Source organism: Falco peregrinus, chromosome Z (assembly GCF_023634155.1).
Source record: "Falco peregrinus isolate bFalPer1 chromosome Z, bFalPer1.pri, whole genome shotgun sequence".
Taxonomy (NCBI): domain Eukaryota; kingdom Metazoa; phylum Chordata; class Aves; order Falconiformes; family Falconidae; genus Falco; species Falco peregrinus.
Genome location: NC_073739.1, coordinates 7421242 through 7443354, shown reverse-complemented (window position 1 = coordinate 7443354; position 22113 = coordinate 7421242). Strand labels below are relative to the sequence as shown.

General features: G+C 37.8%; 1 protein-coding gene across 2 annotated transcripts in view; it reads left to right on the top strand.

Moving 5' to 3' along the window:
- The window catches only part of KIAA0825 (KIAA0825 ortholog), a 252911-nt gene that overhangs the window by 79432 nt on the left and 151366 nt on the right, over positions 1-22113 (top strand). For both annotated transcript variants that reach the window (XM_055790172.1, XM_055790173.1), the window contains 6 exons: positions 4359-4453; positions 6179-6406; positions 7421-7686; positions 8932-9082; positions 14157-14347; positions 16526-16708. In XM_055790172.1, the coding sequence (XP_055646147.1) occupies positions 4359-4453; positions 6179-6406; positions 7421-7686; positions 8932-9082; positions 14157-14347; positions 16526-16708 (1114 nt within the window). The remainder of the gene's footprint in view (positions 1-4358; positions 4454-6178; positions 6407-7420; positions 7687-8931; positions 9083-14156; positions 14348-16525; positions 16709-22113) is intronic.

The following is a 22113-nucleotide window of genomic DNA, read 5'->3' as shown; positions in this document are numbered from 1 at the left end:
GGAAGGCTGTGGTGTCATTTGAAGTGCAGAGGCTTTGCAGGGGCTGTGTCCAGCGTGCAATGATCAATGAAGAGTGTGAAGGGAGCCCTTGCTAGCTGGAGGTTAAACTGGAGAAGATTGAGGCCAATTTTGCCTACATGGAATTTGGGAAGAGTAAAAACTTGCAAAACCAAAGGAACTCAGTAAAAGATAGGAGACTTGACCCTAAGGCTTCTTTGGGAAGACCAGAAAAGGTTTTATATATGTGTGAGCCTGCATGCGCATAGATATAGGGCAAGAGTGCCCTGGCAGTTAGTTAGAAAAGGAAGTGGGGAGATCTAGTAGAACCTGTTAATTTAAAAATGGAGGAACACTTAAAATGGCTGATGCTGGCGGAATCATCATGTGGCTCTTTTGCCTCTGGTCCTGGAGGCAGAAATCTACCATCAGCTCGATACCTGTTTATCTCACATACGAGTTCTTAACAGGTAAGGCAGCAATTACACAAATGCAGAAGGATTTTAGTTTAAATGTTAAAGATTTTCTTTAAAGTCTTGATATAAAAAATTACAATAGCTGATCTAAGTAGTGACAGCAAGAGGATGTGAATATATAGATATTCAGTTGTGCTTATAGTTAGAATCAGATGTTTTATCTACAAAAAAGGAGAAATGAGGGAAATTTGAGGTTAAAAGCACAGAATAGAGAAAAGGGAAAATACCCAGTCATTTAGGGTTTCTTTTTAAATTCTTCAGTAATTTCTGAAGAAAACTGCAGGTAAGCTTATCATAAAATACATTAAAACATATTGAATAAAGCAGTAATTTTATGATGCTGTCTGCAATGAATGCTGATCAGGGACCTAGATGACCTGCTTAGTCTTTCCTGTTCTATAGTCTACCATTTTATTTTTCGTTTTTTCCAGCTCAAATCTGTTTTTCCCCTAACATCTTTTGAAAATGTAAACAAAAACAGCACTAGAGGGGAAAAAAAAAAAAACAAAACCAAAAACCAGCCAAACCCCTTGAAGCTTTAGAATGCTGTATAGGTGTATGAAAACTGGACTCTTCATTTTCGGAGGGTGAATTGTTTAGGGGAAAGATAAAATCCAGTTTGGGCATATGAAATCCTATGTATATGCAAATGCTGGGTATTTCATAGAAAGAGAAAACCTCTTTAAACCTTTGCCATGTGTACTATCAGTAGGTTCAGGTGACTGAAGACCTATAAATTTATGCTTAGAAGATGATCTTTAACAATGCTTGAAGGCACCTAATCATTTAAAATTTACTGCTTTTAATTTCACAAGATGCATTAAATAAGGACTGTCTGCAGCTGTGCTGTTTACCAGCTTTATGCTAGGAGGCAGATATTAGAAGTACCATATTGTTTGGTTCTATTCTCATTTTCCTTTTGAAGCACAGACTCACAGACTCACAGAATGGTTGAGTTTGAAGGGACCTTTGTAGGTAATCTGGTCCAACAACCCCTGCTCAGGCAGGGCCATGCACAGCCAGTTGCCCAGGATCATCTCCGAACAGCTTTTGAGTATCTCCAAGGATGGAGACTCCACAGCCTCTCTGAACAACATGTTCTAGTGCTCAGTCACCCTCACAGTAAAAAAAGTGTTTCCTGATACTCAGAGGGAACTTGCTCTGTTTCCATCTGTGCCTGTTGCCTCTTGTCCTGTCACTGGGCACCACTGTGTAAAGCCTGGATCTGTTGTTTTTGCCCCCTCCCTCAGGTACTTGTATACATTACTGACATCCCTGCCTGAGCCTTCCATTCTCCAAGCTAAACAGTCCCAGTACTCTCAGCCTTTCCTCATAGGAGAGGTGCTCTGCTCCCTTAATCATCTTCATCACCCTTCGTTAGATGCTCTCCAGTATGTCCATGTCTCTCTTGTACTGAGTAGCCCAGAACTGGACACAGCACTCCCCAGTGCTGCATCAAGAGGAAGGATCACCTCCCTTGACCTGCTGGCAATGTTTTGTCTGATGCAGCCCAGGATACCATTAGCCTTCTTTGCTGGCTCATGTTCAACTGGGTGTCCAACTGGATCCCCAGGTCCTTTTTATGCAAAGCTGCTTTCAGCTGGGTGGCCCCCAGCATATATCGGTGCCTGGGTTTGTTTCTCCCCAGGTGCAGAACTTTGCATTTCTCCATGTTGAACTTGATGAGGTTTTTGTGTGCCGATTTCTTCAGCCTGTTGAGGTCCCTCTGGATGGCAATGTGACCCTCAAGAAGAGTATCAGCCACTCTTCACAGTTTGGTGTCTGCTGCAGACCTGCTGAGGGTACACTTTGCCCTCTCATCCAGATCATTAATGAAAATGTTAAACAGGACTGGACCTGAGATAGACCACTAGTTACTGATCTCCAATTTGACTTTCTGCCACTGATCACCATGCTCAAGCCTGGCTATTCAGCCAGTTCTCAACTCACCTCACTGTCTGCTTATCCAGCCCATACATCAAGAGCTCGCCTGTGGCTTGTCCCATAACAAGATCTTAGGGGAGACAGTGTCCAAGGCATTACTGAAGTCCAGGTAGACAACATCCACTGCTCTCCCCTCATCTACCAGGCCAGTCATTTCTTGTAGTAGCTTATCAAGTTGGCCAAGCATGACTTCCCCTTGATGAAACCATGCCGAGTACTCCTGATTATTCTTTTGTCCATAATGTGCCTGGAAGTGGTTTTCAGGATTAGCTGCTCTGTCACCTTCCCAGGGATTGAGGTGAGGTTGACTTAGGTCTGAGATGCCTTGATTCCTTCTTCCTGTCCTTCTTGAAGACAGGAGTGACATTTGCTTTCTTCCAGTCTTTGGACTATTCTCCCAGTTGCCATGATTGATCAAAGTTTATTGGGAGTGTCCTCGCAATGACATCTGCCAGCTCCCTCAGCACTTATGGGTGCATCCCATCAGGGCCCATGGACTTACATATGTCCAGTTTGCTGAAGTATTCCCAGACCAAATCCTCTTCCACCAAGGGCGCATCTTCCTTGCTCCAGCCTTACCCCCAGTCTCTGGGAAATGGGATTTCCCAAAGGCGGGTCTTGCTAGTAAAGACTAAGGCAAACAAGGCATCTAGTACCTCAGCCTTTTTCATGTCTGTGTAACCCGGTTCCCAATCTCATTGAGCAATGGGTCCACATTTTTCTTGGTCTTCCATTTGTCACCTGTGTACTTACAGAAACCCTTCCTGTTGTCTTTTGCATCCCTGGCCAGATTTAGTTGCATTTAGACTTTATCTTCCTAACTTCATCTTTGGATGTTCAGGTATTGTTTCAGTTTTCCTTTCAGGTTGCCCATCCTTGCTTCCACCCTCTGTATTCATATGTGTTTGAGGTTAGCTAGGAGCTCCTTGTTCATCCATGCAGACCTCCTGGCATTTTTTTTTCCAACTCCCTTGAGCTTGGAGGAGGTGATCCTGGAATATTTACGAGCTTTCTTGGGCCCCATTTCCATCAATGGCTTTATCCCATGGAACTCTTCCGATCAGACCTTTGAAGAGGCTAATATAGGCTTTTCTGAAGGCCAGGGTTGTGAGCTTGCTTTCCACCCTCCTTCCTGCCCTTTGGATCCTGAAATCCCCCATCTCATGGTCATTGCAGCCAAGGCTGGCTTTGATCCTTACATCTCCACTGATCCCCTTCTTCTTGGTGAGTATGAGATCCAGCAAAGCACCTATCCTTGTTGGCTCCCCTGACACTTGGAGGAGGAAGGTACCATTAATGCATACCCAGCACCTCCTGGGTTGCTTGAAACACTGATGGAAGTGATATCTACCCCAGGTAGTGGTTTGTCCTTGTCAAAGCTGGGGCAATATTCCCATTACTCCCAAGATTTATGAGTGAGCTTTCTACCAGCCCTTCTTAAGGAGCTTCACTTGTTCTTGTTCCCGTCACCATTGTTTTGCTTATAATAACTGTACTAATTAACTGTCTTTTTATTCTTATCATACTGGCGTTTCCAAATAAGTAAAAACAAAAAAAATACATTAGTGTGCAATTCATATAATTTATTGAACAAAGAATAGAAATTAATTTCTACACAGCTGTTCTAACGTTATCTGTTCTCCCTAGGAACAGGTGACTGCACAATCAGTATAGAAATGAATTAATGACAAAAGAAACTATATTTTACACATTACATGTGCGTTTGTATAAAATATGAATACAATGGGATGTGGATTTCATCATGTTATATAAAAGGAGCTGTGTATAACCTGAATTTGACTTTACCATAACATTAGTATTCCCCTACATGTTGTTGAGGGTTTTTTTATGCTTCATATTGATATATCAGAAGGTGTTTTAGGCTGCTGACTTTTCTACAGAATTAATCTTAACTTTGATCCCTTTTATCATACTGTGCAGGAGTTCTGAAGAAAGCTAGTGGGGAGCTTTTAATAGGAGAAACTGGAGCAAATGAAACCAGTGTGCTTCCTGAACAGTTACTTCAGGTAGAAGAGGTGAGTATGAAAAGAGTCTTACACTTTGTAGGGGATTTTCTTTTGTCTGTGTCTCCAGTGTAGTCTTTCACCATGTTCATTATAAACACCTATTGCCATAGTTTCATTATTTAGCTACTGCAATTAATTTTTGGAGCAGTTAAGATGGAATAAAATCTTACAGTATTCATGAAGAAGTGGTTGTTATTTAAGTTTTAATAACAAAATGGATTTAACATCAGAAGTATAAGATATCTCAGAACAAAACAGTAAAAATGCTAAAATATGATAGTTTTCTTCAGTGTTAAATATATTCTCAAGTACAGCAGAATCTTAAAAAATCTGTCAGGTTCTTAACATTTGATCATAATGATGCTTCCTATAGGGATAAGTACTCACACAATGTCCAGTTTCTTTGATGCCAACAAACTACTGTGTAGTAAGCACTATGCTTTGTAGAATGTATGTATAAGATTTAAGTTTTAGTCTGGGTCCCATTTACTACTAAACAGATTTTTATTGTTGAGTTTATGGGACCTAAATGCTGTGTAATGAGTCCGCTATTTTGTGATAGTGGAATTTAATTTCCTAATAGCTCAACTGTAATGCTGAAATGACTTTTTAAAATGTGCTTTGAATCAGTTTGTGAAACGAATATTCCTATATTTTATAGTTTACAAAGAACAATATTTTGAGAAGATTGAGCTTTACTTGACCCAAGGTCAAAAAAAATTAAAAAAGGAGAGAGTGCGAGAATGGGTGCCTGTGGGCGCTGTCTCTGTGCTCACTGGGGTTGGGTGCTGGGAGTGGGGAAAAGGAAAGGAAGGAGGAGGCATCTTCTAGACTGAAGTAACCTGGAAGGGATTAACTCGTAGCGCTTCTTCGTCTTCCAAGTTATTATTGTAACTGCAGATTCCTAGGAATCCTTCTTTTCTTTTCTCCTGCTATGCCCTCATGGTGGGGATCTTTACTATACATCTTATGCTGTTAAAGTATTCCTCTTGGTGCAATTCTCAGTTGGCCACTTCTGGTAAGGTTTGTCTGCTGTATGTCATGTGAGCAATGCAAAGTAAGATTAGTGGAAAAGTAATGATGTCCTACTGTGTCTCCTTCTCACAACTGTTATGCTTCAGATAACTTCAGAAGTCTCTGTTTATAGAAGGCTGGCAGCTGATGTAAACCGTAGTGAAAGCCAGCATTGGCTAAAAGCAAGAAATCTCTATTTAAACATTTTAATATTTGCTAAAATGAGCTCTTGAGAAGTGAAATCCAGTTTGGCTGTGTTAAAACCAGCTTCCCTACATGTTTTCCATTAATATTCATGGTTAGTAACTTCCAGTTGTTACCTTACTGTGAAAATTACTACAGGGTATCAATTGCTGGATTATTTGTTAAAATATTGAAAATGGTTGTAAAAGTATTTTCCTTTGTTAAATAGATTCTGTTAAAGATTAACGTGAAGATGAAGCATGGCTTTTAAAAAGCAGTCTTGTTTAAACAGGGGGTTTTGTAAATTTATTTCTTAAAAATTTGATGACAAATTTAATAGTTAACATGTGTTCATTTTTGTTGAGTGTATGTACTGCTTTTAATATGATTTCAAGGCAAGCAGAGTATATTTTAAGTTATTAAAATTAATTTCAAAAGGTGATGGTGTCCTTTAATTACATAAGTTTGCATATGTTTCAGACAATAATAACACTGAATAATGAATTTGGGTTGATTTAACACAAATATGTATTTCAGCCTATTTTACTGAATTTTGGCTGGAGAAATGCATTTAAAGACCTGTGTTCTTCTGTGGCGCACTGTGTAACAATAGCAATCGAGGATTTTTCAACTAAAATTCTTCAACATGAGCAGAAAGAAGAGTTTTCAGCTGCAGGCTATGCAATGAGTCTTGTAAACAACCAGCAAATGAGGGAGTCATGCGGAGCAGTCCAACAGGAGGAGCAACCAAAACGAATTGCTAAGGCAGGTATCAAAAGATCTGAAGTTTGAGGGGAGACAGAATGCCAGGGCTGTTCGCCATCTACACTTTGAAGTACTTACAGTACCATTAATATTCTATTTCTTATATAAATGGAATTAAGAAGAAAGTGAGAGGCATTACAATATGAGACTGAACAGAGCTTTATACAATGGCCCATAGTCTATACTTGAAAGAATTAACTTTTAAACTTCGCTGGCATTCTCTTTTTCATACAAATCAGAATGTTTTAGAACTTTTTGGATCTGCTCTGTTACCAAGTGTCTCGATGGGAAAATGCTGAAAGCTTTGAAGCATAGCTATAAAGGGATTTCCTGTATTCATATCCTTAGACATGCCATTTAACTAATCAGCATAAGCAATAATACGGCCATATTATAGTTCTTTGATTTGGCTGAAAGGTCATTTATGACAACTAATTAAATTGGTTTTCTAAGGGAATATGTGTTGGAAAGTTCTTTTATTAAGTAAGCTTTGCAACTGTTCTGGCAAATTTGGAATGCTCCTAATAAATGTTTGCTTAAAATAACACATAAGCTTTTGGGAGATAATTTTAGAAAGATCAATGTATGAATTTACTAAGAGATGACAAGTTTGTTTTTTCAGTATTAAATTCAGTATTAAGAAATGTGTTTGTATATTTTTCAAAATAGATTAGTTTAGAAAATTATCTTTGTTTACAGGGAATTAACCTTATCCTTTGTATGCACATCTAATGAAGTCATAAACAAAATTAAGGCATTACTAGCTTAAGATGGTTTTGGGTTTTTTCTCCCCAATATGTATTATGCAGCTTTAAAGCAAGGAATGAAATAATAATTCATTTACTGTAGATAAACGTTTCTTCCCTATATAACAGAATGAAATGTTTGTAAAGCTGATCTAATGTATTTATGTTTTATGCCAGTTTCATTATTCAAGAATCTGGCCCTAGCGTGTGTAAATTAAACAGCGCTGCCAGAATACAAATAACTTGATGGCACATTTATTTCTCTCAGTTTTGTTCTGACATCATGGAAGAACTTGACACATTGCTTCCACTGGCTCTGGCATGCAGAGATGATTCTCTTCAGGAAATTAGAGCAAACTTTGTAGAGGCCTGCAGCAAAGTGGCAACAGCTGTCCTGGCAAGACTAGAGGAGAAAAGCAAAGACGTCCCCTCCAAGGCTCCCCTGCAAGACTTGTATGCTGCCCTTTCCACAGCAATATACATCTTTCAGCATTTTACAATGTATAGCAATTTAATGAGAGAAACAAGCAAAAAGTGAGTCCCGCTTACTTATAATGGTTTAATTCAAATATAAATAATACAGGACCTCATTCCATTTTGGTGATACAGTGTGGTGGTATTTTTCCAAATTGCATCATATTTTTTAGCACATGCACTGCATGTACTATTTATGGAAAGACCTGAATCAAAACTATTGATAATCTAAAGCAGCCATTACAAAACAAATTATTTATGTTTAAGATCTGCGTTTGATTTGCAGATCAATATTTTTTATTTATTAAGCTTCAGTAAATAGGATTGTCCAGTGAACTGAACATACTTTGCTTTCATATAAATAAGGGGTCAAGGCCTTAATTTCCTTTTCTGACCTTTGCGATAGCTGAATTTTCATAAAATTTGATTTAGCACATAGCAGTCTTAGAGGACAGTATAAACGTACATTCCTGCAGTTTTTCCTTACACAATCTGTATTCAGAAATGTGAAAAAATACATCCAATGCAGTTTTAGAGTTTATTTTTCAGTGCATGCAGAATAAAACTTAAGAGAAGATACGAAGTAGTAGTGTAATGTCTAAGGCAGTGTTTGGCCTGGGGGGGCAATAACTACACTTGCTGTGCTTTTAGGAGATTTTGACGTAAGATACTAGGAATCTCTTTATTGGCCCTTGTGTTTCTGGCCATATCTAATTCAAGAGTAGATACTGGGCGTTCTGGGAGGGACACCTGAACTATAGCAATTTTCACAGAATGTATGATTTGTAAGGGGTTGTATACATTGTTGAGATACTTTCCCTCTGACATTTTACTCTCTCCTGCATGAAGCACATCTTTGTGAATGGGAAGTCTGGGCCAAACTACTGTTCAAAAATTCTACTTAAGTCTATTATGAAGGAGTTTTCACACACCTGACAAAAATACTCCCAGGGCTCTGTGTTTATGTTTTCTTTATCACACTAAGTGCTGATGCAATTACACTTCAACCCAGAGTGTCCCAATAACCGAATGACAAATGTACTTTTATCTCAGAAAATAGGATGAAGTGATATATTTCTCAGTGACTTGGTTAAATGAAAATTTATAGGTGAGCATATATTTAAAGAACTTGTGAAACAAAGACCAGATATTTTTTCGAAAGTGAATGCTAGGTTCAGGCTCCAGGACCAAGAGGAAATGAATGATTGATACCTAATAATCAAAACCATTTGCAGTACTGGGGATTGTTACCTCCTAGTGCACAGCCTTTCAATCTTTGCCTCTTTGATCATTCTCTCTGAACAGACCCCTGTTCCTAGTGCCTGTCCAACAATATCAGGAATTCATCAACGTTCTCCAGTTTCAAGTTACGAACTACTGCGTCAGAGTTTGTGCTACAAGCATTTTACAGGATGCTGAGAGCCACCACTGGGATGACTACAAAGCTTTTTATGAGGTGTGAGGTTAAGTTTACTGTGCCTCCCTTTTACAAAATGTGTTTTACTGTTTGCCAGCTCTCTGACTAATTAGAAGCATAAGATCAGCATTATTTTTACATAAAGATTATTGGAGTTTGCTATTTTGAAATATCTGTTATTGCAGGCAAATGTCTCTGTAGAAGTGGTGTAGGAAAGCGTAGTTATTTAAAGATTAGATAAATCATTACCATGTAGTGTTTGTGTCAATTGCTTAATAAAATATTGTGTGATGGGTTCAAGACATTTATATAGAACTTGGTAAAGAAGACACCGTCAGTTGAACTCTTCTTATAGAAAGTGTGACATACAAAAATGAAAGACAGCTATTTTTCTCCTGGAGATTTTTAATCTGATTCTTTGATTTTTACTTTCAATTGGTTCCCCTTTTTAGCTTTTGTGAGTAAAGGATGTAACAAAGTTAGGTGGACAATACTCCCCTTAGGCATTCAACAATGTATTTCTGAAATAACTAGTGTCATTTCACATGCATTTTGAAGTCACAGGTCTGCTTTTAAACTGTGATCCTAATGATTCTATGAAAAAAAACCCCTAAGGATCAAGTAAATTGTTATCATTTATCGGAGATTTTTCTTCATCTCAGTTAATGCAGACATAGACTGACATATACTGTTTAAAATTATTTTTACTTAATAAGTGAAAAGTATCGTATGATTTTTATCAATAGTAACTGAGATCCCCTGAAGTCCTGCCCTTCCTTATCTCATTTGCGGTATGAGAGAATTAGAGTGGTTTTGTTAAGCATTTTCGAGAATTCTTACATGAAAGAAAACTGTGTGATATGTGTATTCTACAGATGTAGTGTCAAAAGCTGCTGAGTCAGTGATAAACATCCATACTGGACAGGTGATGCAGACCTTAATATGAGTACTCTATCAAAATGCCCACCCCTAAAAGACAAGTAAATAAGTGTTCTACTTTTTTTTGAATGTGAGCCCAGGTGTCCTGAGTTGGTAAGAAAGTAAGAAATTTAGTGGCTCTTGGCAACTGATAAATCATGGTATGAACTTCAGTGTCTGCAGTCCTGTTTGTTAGTGACCCAGTAACTTATTCACCATCGAGGAAACCTAACTGTCAGAAATAGCTGCCTCAAGAAGAATATGGATTAACTAAACAATTTTATCATAAACTGATCAGAACTGCTGTGTGTAGGAAGGGATGAAGAAAGCTGGTATCTCAGCTCCGTACACTTGCAGGACTCAAGGTGGAAGGTATGCAATTTTACATCTTGACTGTGCTGGTTTTGCTGGGCCATGGCCCAAGGACAGACTGTGATTTGCTCAGTGCCTTCAGGAGATATGATGCTGAGCAGCTGCTACATCCATGGCACTCTTCTAGGCATCCCAAGTGGAAGAGGTTGGCTTAAGACCTATTTCTTGTTACAGAGGCAACATCTGCTGAATTTGCTAGCAGTGAGAGGTGGCTCCTTCCAAGACCTCAGCTCTGCCTCTAAAGTCTTGCAGTAGTTGCTGAGCTTAGAAAACAAGAGTAGCTTGGAGCCAGGTGCCAGCAGACCTTGCCAGTCATCAAGAGCAGGCGCTGGTATGAGCTCCCCCTCTCTCAGTGGGAGCACTCTCGCACTTGTGCAAGTCAGAGGCTCATAGTCAAAAGCATCATGACCTTGCTTCTTTAAGGGGAAGCTGCACTTGGCGTTCTGCTTCTGCTTGTTTCCTGGGCAGTCTCGCTCTCAAACCTGGTTTAGGTCAGGACCCTCGCTACTCTTTCCCCTTCGCCGGCCAGATTTGAGTATTATATGCAACTGTACAAGATTCAGTCCTCATCTGTAACTCCCGAATGCAGTTTCATAAAGGGAAAATATATTCAATCCCATGTACTGCCACAAAACAAGCAAAACCTTGCCTGTCCTTTGGGTTTGTGTGCATGAGCAGGGCAGAAGGAAGAGGAAGAAACCCTTCTTTCCTCATTCTTGTATTGTACACTTAATTACAAACTAAATGGCAATCCTAGACTTCAGGGGTCACGTGAAGTTGCTGTCTTCTTTTTCCCCAGTAATACAGGACATTCAGGTGGTATTAGAAAGAATATGTGATAGCCTTCCTTTCCATTCCCAACTAGTGACATATTGACTGATAAAACTGCTTGACTTACTTGATGTGTAAGTCATCCAGAGGGAAGACAAAACCACTGAAAGACAAAGGGAAAAGGAGGAAGGGGCAGAGGACAGTGTCTGTGTTTGATTACACAGAGCTGCAGTTTCCATATTCATTTATTTGTACAGTGGTAACATCTAAGGAGAACAAGATTGTTAGCAAATGGTTGTTACATTCTGTAAAAGAATTTTCTACACTGTTAAAATAAGAATAATGTATTTTAAAATATGTTTGGATTTCCATAACCAATTTCAGTACCTGCTCACCCGTCTGCCCTCTGAAGAGCCCCTAAACCAACAGTGGTAACCTCAATTAGAAGAAAAACCAAAAGACCAATTACGATTAGAGGGTAAACACAGAGATTATAATCACTGTGAGATCACAGAAAGTTTTGCATGTCTTTCAGGAAAGTTAAGCAGAGATTTTGTGAGGTGCAAGGAGTAAATCTGTGGTAATGTGGGGTCTGAGCAGAGCTGTAAGTGCAGTTCTTGTTCAGCAGAGTCTGAGCTGCCAGAGAGTGAAACTCCCTGGGTTCAGGATCTCACTGGTAGAGTGCACTGAACACCCACTGTGCCACGGGGCCAGCTTTCCAGATTACATTTTCGAACTGAGCTTTTAGTGTAGCAGACATCTGCTTAGCTTTGGGAACTTCTGTTTTCTAATAGTCAAAGAATAAAGAATTGTCTGTTCAAAGATAATATTGAGTGGCTTATGTAATAAAGCGCAGCTGCTTGTTTCCTGATATAAAAGCTAAATAAAAGCTCACATCTGTTTGTATTATACGGAGCCTGCAAAAATAGCAGATGTTTACCCATAGAATTGTCTAGAAATGGCAACAAATAGAAAAACAGGTCGGAAAAGGGGAGTCGATCTCATCTAAATCTTCAGCAAAACTGTTGCTTCTGCACTGGAGGTATGATGTTAGAAAAGGTGTATTACTCAATTTAGTGCTTTAAATTAAACAAAGTGGAGAAAATCAAGCCATTTGTGTTTGTAGTTACAAAGTTAACTAGTAAAACTCACCAATGTGCAGTTACTTAAAAAAATAAACAGCCTACGTTACAAAGTCAGTTTAGAATTGTATTTCTGATTAAGTTTTTGAAAAAAATGAAGTTTTTTTTTAAATTAAAGATACAACCAAAATAAATTAGCTCACAGTAGGCATTCAAAGTAATTTATTTTTTACCTGGTAAGTTCTTCTGTAACAGTTGAAATATTTTTGCAAAGAAAGAGAAATATTAGTAAGATGTTTGTAAGGTAGAGTTAGACTTTTATTTCTGGCTAAGTTCTACTGCAATGTACCTCAAGACTAGTCATGGTAATATTATATAACAAAACCAGGTTTAGAGAATTGTTTTAGCACTTGAGTTATGCGAAGTTATGAAGTTATGAGTTAGAGTTATGAAGTAAACTTGTACTTGCTTATGATGATGTTTCAGTATTTCATGCAATAATACTGTAATTTTATTTCATGTAAGAAAAATAGCATATTATTTTAGTATGTCCATAATTTTATTAGGTCCATTTTTGGTCAATATAAGATAATCCTAGTTTACCTCTGTCGAAACACTTGTCAAGTACTTGATTGTTCAAAATACCAGAGTTATTGTTTGCAGTTTGTTGGTTGAAAGAAATATGCTTAAAACAGTTATAAGACGTCCATGGTTGTATGTACAAGGAAAATCAGGCATATAGTTTTCTTTCACAACTTATCTGTGTTAAATTTTTCTCCTTTGCATTAGTGAAACGTGGAAAGTTTGACAACTTAGTGATTTGTTTGGTTTTTTTTCCTAAATGAGATTTCAGAGATTCCTATGCCAATCATAAATTTAATGCCTAGAGCAGTGGTCACAAGTTTGGTACTTTGGTACTTTTCTTCTCTGTCATAATTTAACCACTTTTTAGTATAAAAAACACTTCAAATATTATGGCAGAGAAATACTGAATAATGACAATTTCCAATAGTCTGCTAATGTGGTGTGTTTAAACAGAAGCCAGATTACTTTGTTTTATAATTATTAGAGAATGGCTATCAAACTCTTAGAGTGTTTTAAAAATCACGGGGTGGTTTTATATTTCTCATAATTATAAAATGTCAGCAAATTCTTAAAGTATTCCTCAACTCCATTGGAATGTGGGAAGTGAAGATTCAAGTCTTTGTTCTGATACAGCTTCATCACAAGGCTATCTTCAGAATAGGTATTAGTTTAAATATTTAAAGGTGAGTTGAACTGTGTACTTACAGATACTACAGATTAATCACTGTGATTTTGACTCCTTTGGATTTATCTCTGTGTCTTATAGAGGTGATTCTGTATAGACAATGAAATATTAATACCAATCCAGATTCCTTCGCTGGAAATATTTAATTTCAGTGAGTTACCATTATGAGATGAAAAAAATACCCAACTAAAAAAATCTCAGTATCTCTTATTACCAGTTTAATTGTTCAGTTGTTATTTTTTTCTATTCCTGTTGCCTAAGTTTCGTAATCATGGTTATGTGTGGCATTGGTGAATCTGGGGGAAAACATGCTTAAGTGGTTACATAATTATTTTCTTTCAAGGACACAGAAACTGTTATATTAAATTCATCTGACTCTTATAGTGAGTACAGAATACCGTATATGTTTTCAAACTACACTTGTAACACTATGAGTTTTGAGAACAGGTTAATTAAGGATTTAAGAGGTCAAATGCTGTGGTTTGGTTTTGTGGCACAACCCTAGTTTTGTAACTGAAATGGAACACATGTTTCCTGGCTAATAAAGATGTTTCATATCTTGTCAAGGACCATCTTTTGGTCATCGTGTACCTGAAACTTCAGCTGTTTCTCTTCAGATTTAATTAATTAGATTTACAGAAATTAAATTGACATTTTGGAAGGTGTGTTTTTATTATTTAATGTGTGGTGGTTTTGCCAGGGGGAAAGATGCTCATTCTCTGTCCAGATGTGGCATTACTTCTGCTGTGCTCTTCATCATGATCTGTGGACTATTCTACCTCCCAAGACAGCCCAGGAGATTCTTACAGATGTACTAGAGCAATCTTTGGCGATGCTGTCCTCCAGATATTGTCAGGCCTGCCCCAGTTACAAGAGAACACCACAAATCAGGTAATGATTATATATTTAATGCATACTTTCAATGGATAAAATAAGTAAATCTTGGTTTTCTGTTACGCACTGTTTTGATTCAGATTTAGATGTTAATGAACACAGCAGAAGGGGTAGGCACAATTTATGTATTTTGATGTTCATTTTAATTCAATATATTTTGTATATTTAAGTGTATTTGGTAGTCATATACTAAACCACGCAGAATCAAAGACCTCTTTCGAACTCTTGGTGAAATTGTTCCATAAACTGCTTGATTAGTTTGAAAGCCTCATGAACAGTGCCCTGAGAAGTGGTGGTGCAACAAAAAATGTGGGCAGATTTGGCAGCATCAAGATTAGAAGTCAAGCCCTTGATTCATGAGGAAAACTCCATGTGTTCCAATGGAATGTGAGTTTTCTTTTCATAGGGCTTTTCAAATCAAAGAGCTGTGAGGTCGCATCTGAAGTTTTGCCAGAATGAAGCCAGTGCAGAAGGAGAGAGGAGGAAAAGACCATTCCTTCTGCTGTCATTTTAGGAAATACAAAGCTGGACGTTCTTGTTGGGATTCTTGTGTTTTGCCGGAGTGGAGGGTCTCATTAAGGAATACTGAAGCAGGTGCCTCGAGGTGGAAGCTTACCCTACCACCATCCTTTCTCTTTCTATCCATTGTCTTGTTTTACTGAAGAAATCAGTGTATTTCTCATCCTGCCCCTTTGCTATGTATCTTTCTTTACATGATTATGTTCCTCTTTTTAGATTTTGAAATTGATGTAGTCTGTGGTGGCCATGCAAGTTAAAAACTTAACCGCTTTTCATTTTTAGGAGATGACGGACCCTCAGCAGAGATATGGTCTCTGTGAGCTAGGAGTTATGTGCTGTCAACCTAAGTTTTATTATGAAAAGAAGCAGTGTCATGGAAGCTTAAGTAATTTGCAGAAGTTCACAGTCTTGGAATAATTGGGAAAAACCCCAAAGTTTTATTCTGCGTGTCAGAATACCTGTTTGCATGGTCTATTCCTGAACTAATTGACCATGATTAGGCCCTTCTGTACTTCAGTACAGAGAGGTGTCCTGGAAACTTTTCTGGAAGTTTCTTGGAAAAAAAATGCCCTGATATATGAATATTTATTGATACAGTATTTCTTAAGCATAGTATTAGTCAATTCTGTAATAATTTGCTTCAAAATACTGAACAAGAGAAAACTTTTTACACTCATTTTGTAGAGAAGCTGTTTTATTTAGTAAAGCGATTCTTTGTCACTAAGTGAATAGAACAATCCAGTCATGCACCACTGAAAAAAACAATTTTTAATCAATAACAATCAGTATTTTTTATCACAGAGGTTTTATGTTTGGGGGTTTTTTTTATAGTACTACTTTGGGGTAGGGAGTGTCTTTTCCCCCAACGGTTCTTGGAATGTTAGAGATCTGTTCTGTAATATAGACAAATGTCTGTTCATGTGTGTTTGCCTAGATGTTCCACAAATAAGATGATCCTTAAAAATGCAGACAATAGCATATGCATCCATTGGCTTTTAAATACTAAGGTTTTTTTTTCAGTCCAACTTCATGCTCACCATATATTTTGTGTTATCCATCTGTTTCCTGCATGTTCTGTGTCAGCACAGTCCTGTGAGATTATGTCACTGTAGTTCAGGTTCTTGCTATCGTTTAGGCCAATGGCTTGTGGTGCTCTGCCAACCAGTATCAACAGACAACAGATTACTGGCTCAGGCACGTTCTGTATCGTAATATGTTGCCTGTCAGTTAAAAGTTTTGCAAATGGAAGGTTTAGTTCACTTGTCGTTACTATGTTGCTCCACCTGGGTTTGAAAATAGATATGTATATTCTAATTATACTTTATCATAAAGCAAGCTACATTTATTTTTATTTAGTTGTAGTTTAGAATGTAAGTTGTTCCTGCCTAGTGGCATTGTCCTTTGGAAGAGGAAATCTCCGTATTTCTTAAGTCTTCTTTTGACTAGTTTCAGTAACAACTTCTCTGTGGAAACACTGTATTTTTAAAAGCGTAATGGATTTAGAAATCCTACACCACTGGTGGAGGATGAAATTTGAAGTCCATGCTATGATTTAAGTATTTTATATTGTCAGAGGAAAGCTGTGTTTCACTGCAATATACCACAGTCCTAATGTCCTAAGTAATGTTTTCACTTGCCCTCCATCACCCATTACAGAATTGATATTGCAGCCATTTTGATGTCCACTGAAGATATGCTTTGGTCAGTCTGCAGCTCTGTAGAGGAGTTTCTGAACCCACGTGAAGACAGAGATCTCAAGATCTATAAAATACATAGCCACTGCAATAGTCTGCTCTCTGTGCTGGCTATTTTAACTTCACCACTGAAGAATTTGTATGTGTGAGTATGAAAGAAACGTTCAACTTGAGATAAAATTGGTTATTGAGTTTACATGGATAGATCTAAAAGGTGACTAACTGCGTTGAAGTACAAATGCAATCTATAGTTGACATAGTTGACACAGTTTCATTACCTTTGGCCATTTCTTGATATGGTCGTGAACTTCCTTGGTCTTACCTGAAGCTCAGTTATATCTGCTGGGCTTTTAATAGCTTTGGATCAAACTCCTGTGCTGCACATCTTTTAGTCTGGTGATAGTGCAGACCATAATGAATGTCTGGTTCGATGTCTTCTGTAACACAAGCAATAGAATTTCATTAATAATTACTGTCCCAAATTTGTGATTCACTGTTCAGTTAGGACACATTTTGTTGGAAACACATTCTTACCAGTCTGAAATTACCATCTGGTTACATGACCAGTGTGCTTCAACACATATTAAACACAGTTTAAAACAGAAAGGGTATAAAATGCCTGTCTTTATAAAATTATGTCTTCACGAGTCACAGCTGTAAACAAAAGGATGTTATTTGCACTGCAGTTGGGCCCGAGACTTTCATTGCTTTTTCATGCTAAAAGTTTTGCTGGAGTTTGGGGTAAGAAACAACACAAAGTGAGATCTCAAATTGAATTAAAAAAAACCAAAAAAAAACCCCCCAAAAAAACCACCTAAGAGAGCCAAATCCTATTAAACTGGCTTTTATTTTATTACTCTAAATAAGAGCATTCTGGGTAATGCTAATGGTACTATTAGGAGGGTGGTGACCTCCTGCATTTAAGCTTCTTTAACTAAATATTTTTTGTCACGTGGGCTCATTTTGGTGTTTGTGGGCTCTGAGGAACATGTGAAAGTGGATTGTACTGGATGTTTGATCTTATATAATGCAGGCTTATGAAAAAATAGCAATTAAGGAGGTGATTTATGAACAGATTAGGTAGTCCTGCTGTGGAATGGACACTGTGGAAGCTGTAACTGCTTCTGCTGTCGATTTTGACATTTCATCTTTTCTGTAGGAAAGACTGTATAATGATGGACTAAAATAAATACATAGCGTAGTCTGTTCCTTTTAGCTATTCTAGTTTCCTCCATTAATCCATACTGTTTACCGATTTATCTGTACCTGGAACCATAAAAAATTTGTGTTACTTTGAGAACTGGCTGAGTCTCAGAACAAAGTGCCAGTGGAAAGAGTGAGGCAGCATATTTTGTGTGTTATGTAAAGTGCTACAGACTGACAAATTTGTCATATAGGTTTCATATTTAGGGATATAAATTTCAGTATCCTAATTTGCTTTTCTAGAAATCAAAAACTTGACATGTGCAGGATGTAGCAGCTCATTTAATTTAATACAAAGTACTCTGCAAATCATAACCAAAATCTGGCATCTTTGTTTAAGAAGAATATGAAAATGTTGTACTTTGTTATATAGTTACAAAAATAATATTCACACACACCCCCCCAAAAAAAATTGTTAGAGAGGTGATGCTTGGTTTTGTGTAAATAAAAAGGGATATTCTTTATGAATGTGTATCCAGAACTTCTGTTTTCAAAACCTGTGAGACTCTGTTATCAAAGTAGTTCTTTCATATTGTGTGTTTCATTACAGCCAGAATTTGTCAGGTAACCTAACTCAGTGTCCAGAATACAAAGAAAAAACAGATTTACCGAATTAGCTTCTTGAACGATTGTGTCCAATTGGAAACACTCTCATGTATGGAATTTTAGGTTGAATTCCAAGGTTTGTTATTTACTGAATTGTGCACAGTTCATCACGTTAGGAATCTATCAATAACAAATTCAGAAGTTATGCCTGATTTCAAAGGAATACTAATCCTTCATCAGTTCTCTTTACAATTACAGCTGTATAATCAAAATCTCCATCTGTTAGCTTGGCTCTGTATCTTTCAAAACTTTGGTACAATTAACTGGAAGTGAAATAAAGATTTTTCTTTTAAATCTATCATGCTCTCTTTTGGTACTAGAAGATTTCCCTGCAGGGGCTAGGTTTAAATTAATCCTTAGATGGTTCAGGAAGGTTTTGTGTAATCATAAAAGCAGTGATGACAGAACATTGTTTTCCAGGAGTTCTCTAATAATAGGACTGGCTCATTTCCAGCTTACTAGAGATGCTATATTAACTATTGCTTCCAGCGAATTACAATTATCCAAAACTCTTTATTATGTTGTTGAAATGCAACAAAATAGTAGGGGTACTGAAAAATTAATAATATTCTTAACTTCAAATAGGGTGATTTTGGCATATGCTTTCTCCTTCCTAATTCTGTGATCAAATGTTTTGCATTCTGCTGTCACTCAAGAGTTTCTTGCCTGTGTGACAAGGCTGCTTAGACCCTGTCCTAAGTTCACCTATGAATCTTGGGTTATCAGGTTTTACTACTCACCCATTGTTCTGTGCTTCATTCTCCTCCACCTTTCTCTGGCCTTCCTGAAGTAGCTTCAGTGTTATAGAAATGCTGGTTGGAACGGACTGCTTGAGGTCACCTAGCCCAACCTTCTGCTCGAAGGAGGTCAATCACCAAGAGTAGTCAGACATGACTGTGTTAGCTCACCCACATAAACCTCCAGGAACCAAGCTTTTACAGTCTCTGTGGGGAAAGTTGCATCACAGCTGTACTGCCTTAGTGCAAGGTATTGCCTGATACCTGGTGTGAACCTTCAAAGCTGCTGGCTGTGGCTTGCTGCATCATGCCAGCCCCCACTGAGAAAGGTTTGTCACTGTTGTCTTTGTAATTACCCTTTGGGTAGTTGTAGGCTGCCATGACATGACTCCACTCTCTAGCCACCTCTTCACCAGAGTGAGGGAGCCTAGGTCCCTCAACTTCTTGTCATAGGTGATGCAGTCTCGTCTTTTCCAGTTTCCTCACATCCTTCTTGGGCTGTATGCCAAACACTGCAACAGAATATTCTAGGTAAGGACTAGCTGTTGCCAAGTTGATGAAGCAAGTCAGTGTCTTTAGTTTGCTTGCCATACTTATGGATTCTAGTGACAATACCCTCTTGCCTTGTATTCAACGCCCTTCTGGCCATAAACCCCAGGCTTGGGTAGGGTCGGTACTCAGTCAGTCTCTCCCCAGCCTACCTTAATATAATTCTGTGGATGGGGCAAAAAGTTGTACTTTATCTCAGTGAACTTTGTGAGTTTCTGTTGGCCCAGTCATCTGTGACTTGGCACTCTGTTTGTTTTACCTACTGTGCCCACTTCCCCCACTACAGTGTTACCTGCAGGTGTCCTTAATGTGTGTTCTGTCTGCCTTGCTGTTGTTGAGCAGCAGTCTCCCCAAAACTACCAGATGTTGCTATTTTCTTGCTGCTGACCCAAACCTCTGAAAAAAGAGGATTTTCATCTCTCAGAATTCCAGTCATCATAGTCTTACTGGCAAGGCTGTTGTCAGTTATGCAGTTCCAGTAACTGGGGTTTTGTGCAGTGGATCTAACAGTTTCAATGCTGCTTGTGGATTTTGTAGGAGAAACCAGTACTGTTCTTCATTTATGTTTTTTTACAGAATGAAAGCCAGGAGAAGCAGGCTGTCAATGTGCAGTACAACAGAACCATTTATGACTTCAGAGTAGACACTGTCTTCTGCACGAGGTTGAAGGTTGCTCAAGTTGGAGCAGATCCATTCTTGTGCTTTTCTCTATATCCTTTAATCTTTTGTCCTGTGTAGGAGATGACAAACTTTCTGCTAGGGAAGATCATAATGAGTAAGGTGGATGCAACTTTTTGTGGTTTTATACTATGAATTATTGTATCTTACTTTCCTAACAAGAAATCAGGTGAATGACTTAAATGCTGAGAGAAGAGTGTAAAGATTCTATTGGTAAAATTGCTGTCTATTGGGTAAAAATATCTGTCATTCAATTTTAAAAACTGAAAGTGTTTCTCTTGATTTTCATATGTAAGGGTTGTAATTCATGAAGTTGCTTTGTAGTGATGTTTATTCCGTATTCAGAGCTAAATCCTTCAAAGTCTACAAGGAAATATCATTAGGATGTATCTTGTTGGCATCTCATTTTTTCACACCTGCACTGAGTCTTACAAGATGAGTTCTCACCTTGTCACACTCTACTGAAGAATAAAACTACTATAACTTTGGACTTTTGCTGGAGTATTAAATACTTTCACAGATTCTGTCCACTGCTTTGAGACTATAGGCAGCTGCTTTAACATAACTTGTAGTCAAAATAAATTTCCTACTAGCTATTATTATACTTCTGTCAGAAGAATAGTTGAAAAACTCTCTGGAACAGAGTTGGGGTTCCCTGGCAAGAATTACATAGCCAGCAGTGGACACTGAGAAATTCTGGCACCAGATTTATTGTGTTATCCTTTGACACTTGATTATTATTTTTTTCACAGTATTAGAAGTTACTCTAATATTTAAGCAATAAGCACTCAGATTATCTCCATCTCAGTTTAAAAATTCTTGTAGAGGTTTTGTTATAAGCCTTAGAGTCCAAAAGTCTGCCCTGTGCTTGTCCTTAGGAGACAGCTAAGAAACCATACTTAACAAGCTGCTTTAGCCCTGAAGTCCTTCAAACAGTTCATACCCTATCAGTAGACAAGATGCTGCCTTTTTGTATTACATTACTACCCAAAAAGGAGAACTTAAGTTAGAAAATAATTATTTTAAAGACGGCCATTCAAACACTGTGAGAAAATTAGAGAAAAAAAAATCTTACTATCTCTCATCTGCTGAAATATTTTTCTAGCTTAAGTTCTCCTTTTTCGATATTACAATCTCAGCTTTATTTTTAATCTTCAAGTTTACATGAATTCACAAAGAGCACAAGTTCACTATGTGCTAATCCTTCTGCTCAGATATTGCTTACTCTAAGATAATTTTGAAGTCTGTAGTAAATTCTTCCTATGATTTTGGTTTAATAGTAAAATTAATTTCCAAATAAATCACCCTATCTTTTGAAGAAGCTCAGAAGCTATACACCTGCCTTTCTTGTTGAAAAAATGTAATTCTCTCTCTTCTTTCATATGGGGTCTTACAGGCAGACAGTTGCCTCACAGACACGTAGCTACACTTGTAAATTGCTTGTATGCAGCTGTGAAAAAGAGTTAAAAAGTAGTGTTAAATAATTAAATGGCAGAACACACGTGCTATTAATGCCATAGGGACAAAGCATCCTGTAAGAAGGAGGAGATTTTACTTTTTAGGTTAGAGGCTCCTGAAGGCTGTATTCGAATGGGTTTCTATTACGTCTCCACTTCTGTTTAGGTCCACTTTCACTGTTTCCGTGTTTGGCTGTGGCTTTTTTCATATCTTGTACAAAGATTCTCTTGTCCTGCAAAAGTCCTTAGGTCTTTTCCTGAGGTATTTCTAAATGTCCTTCTACTCTTACTGCAATAGAAAGAGTATTGACTCAAAAGTG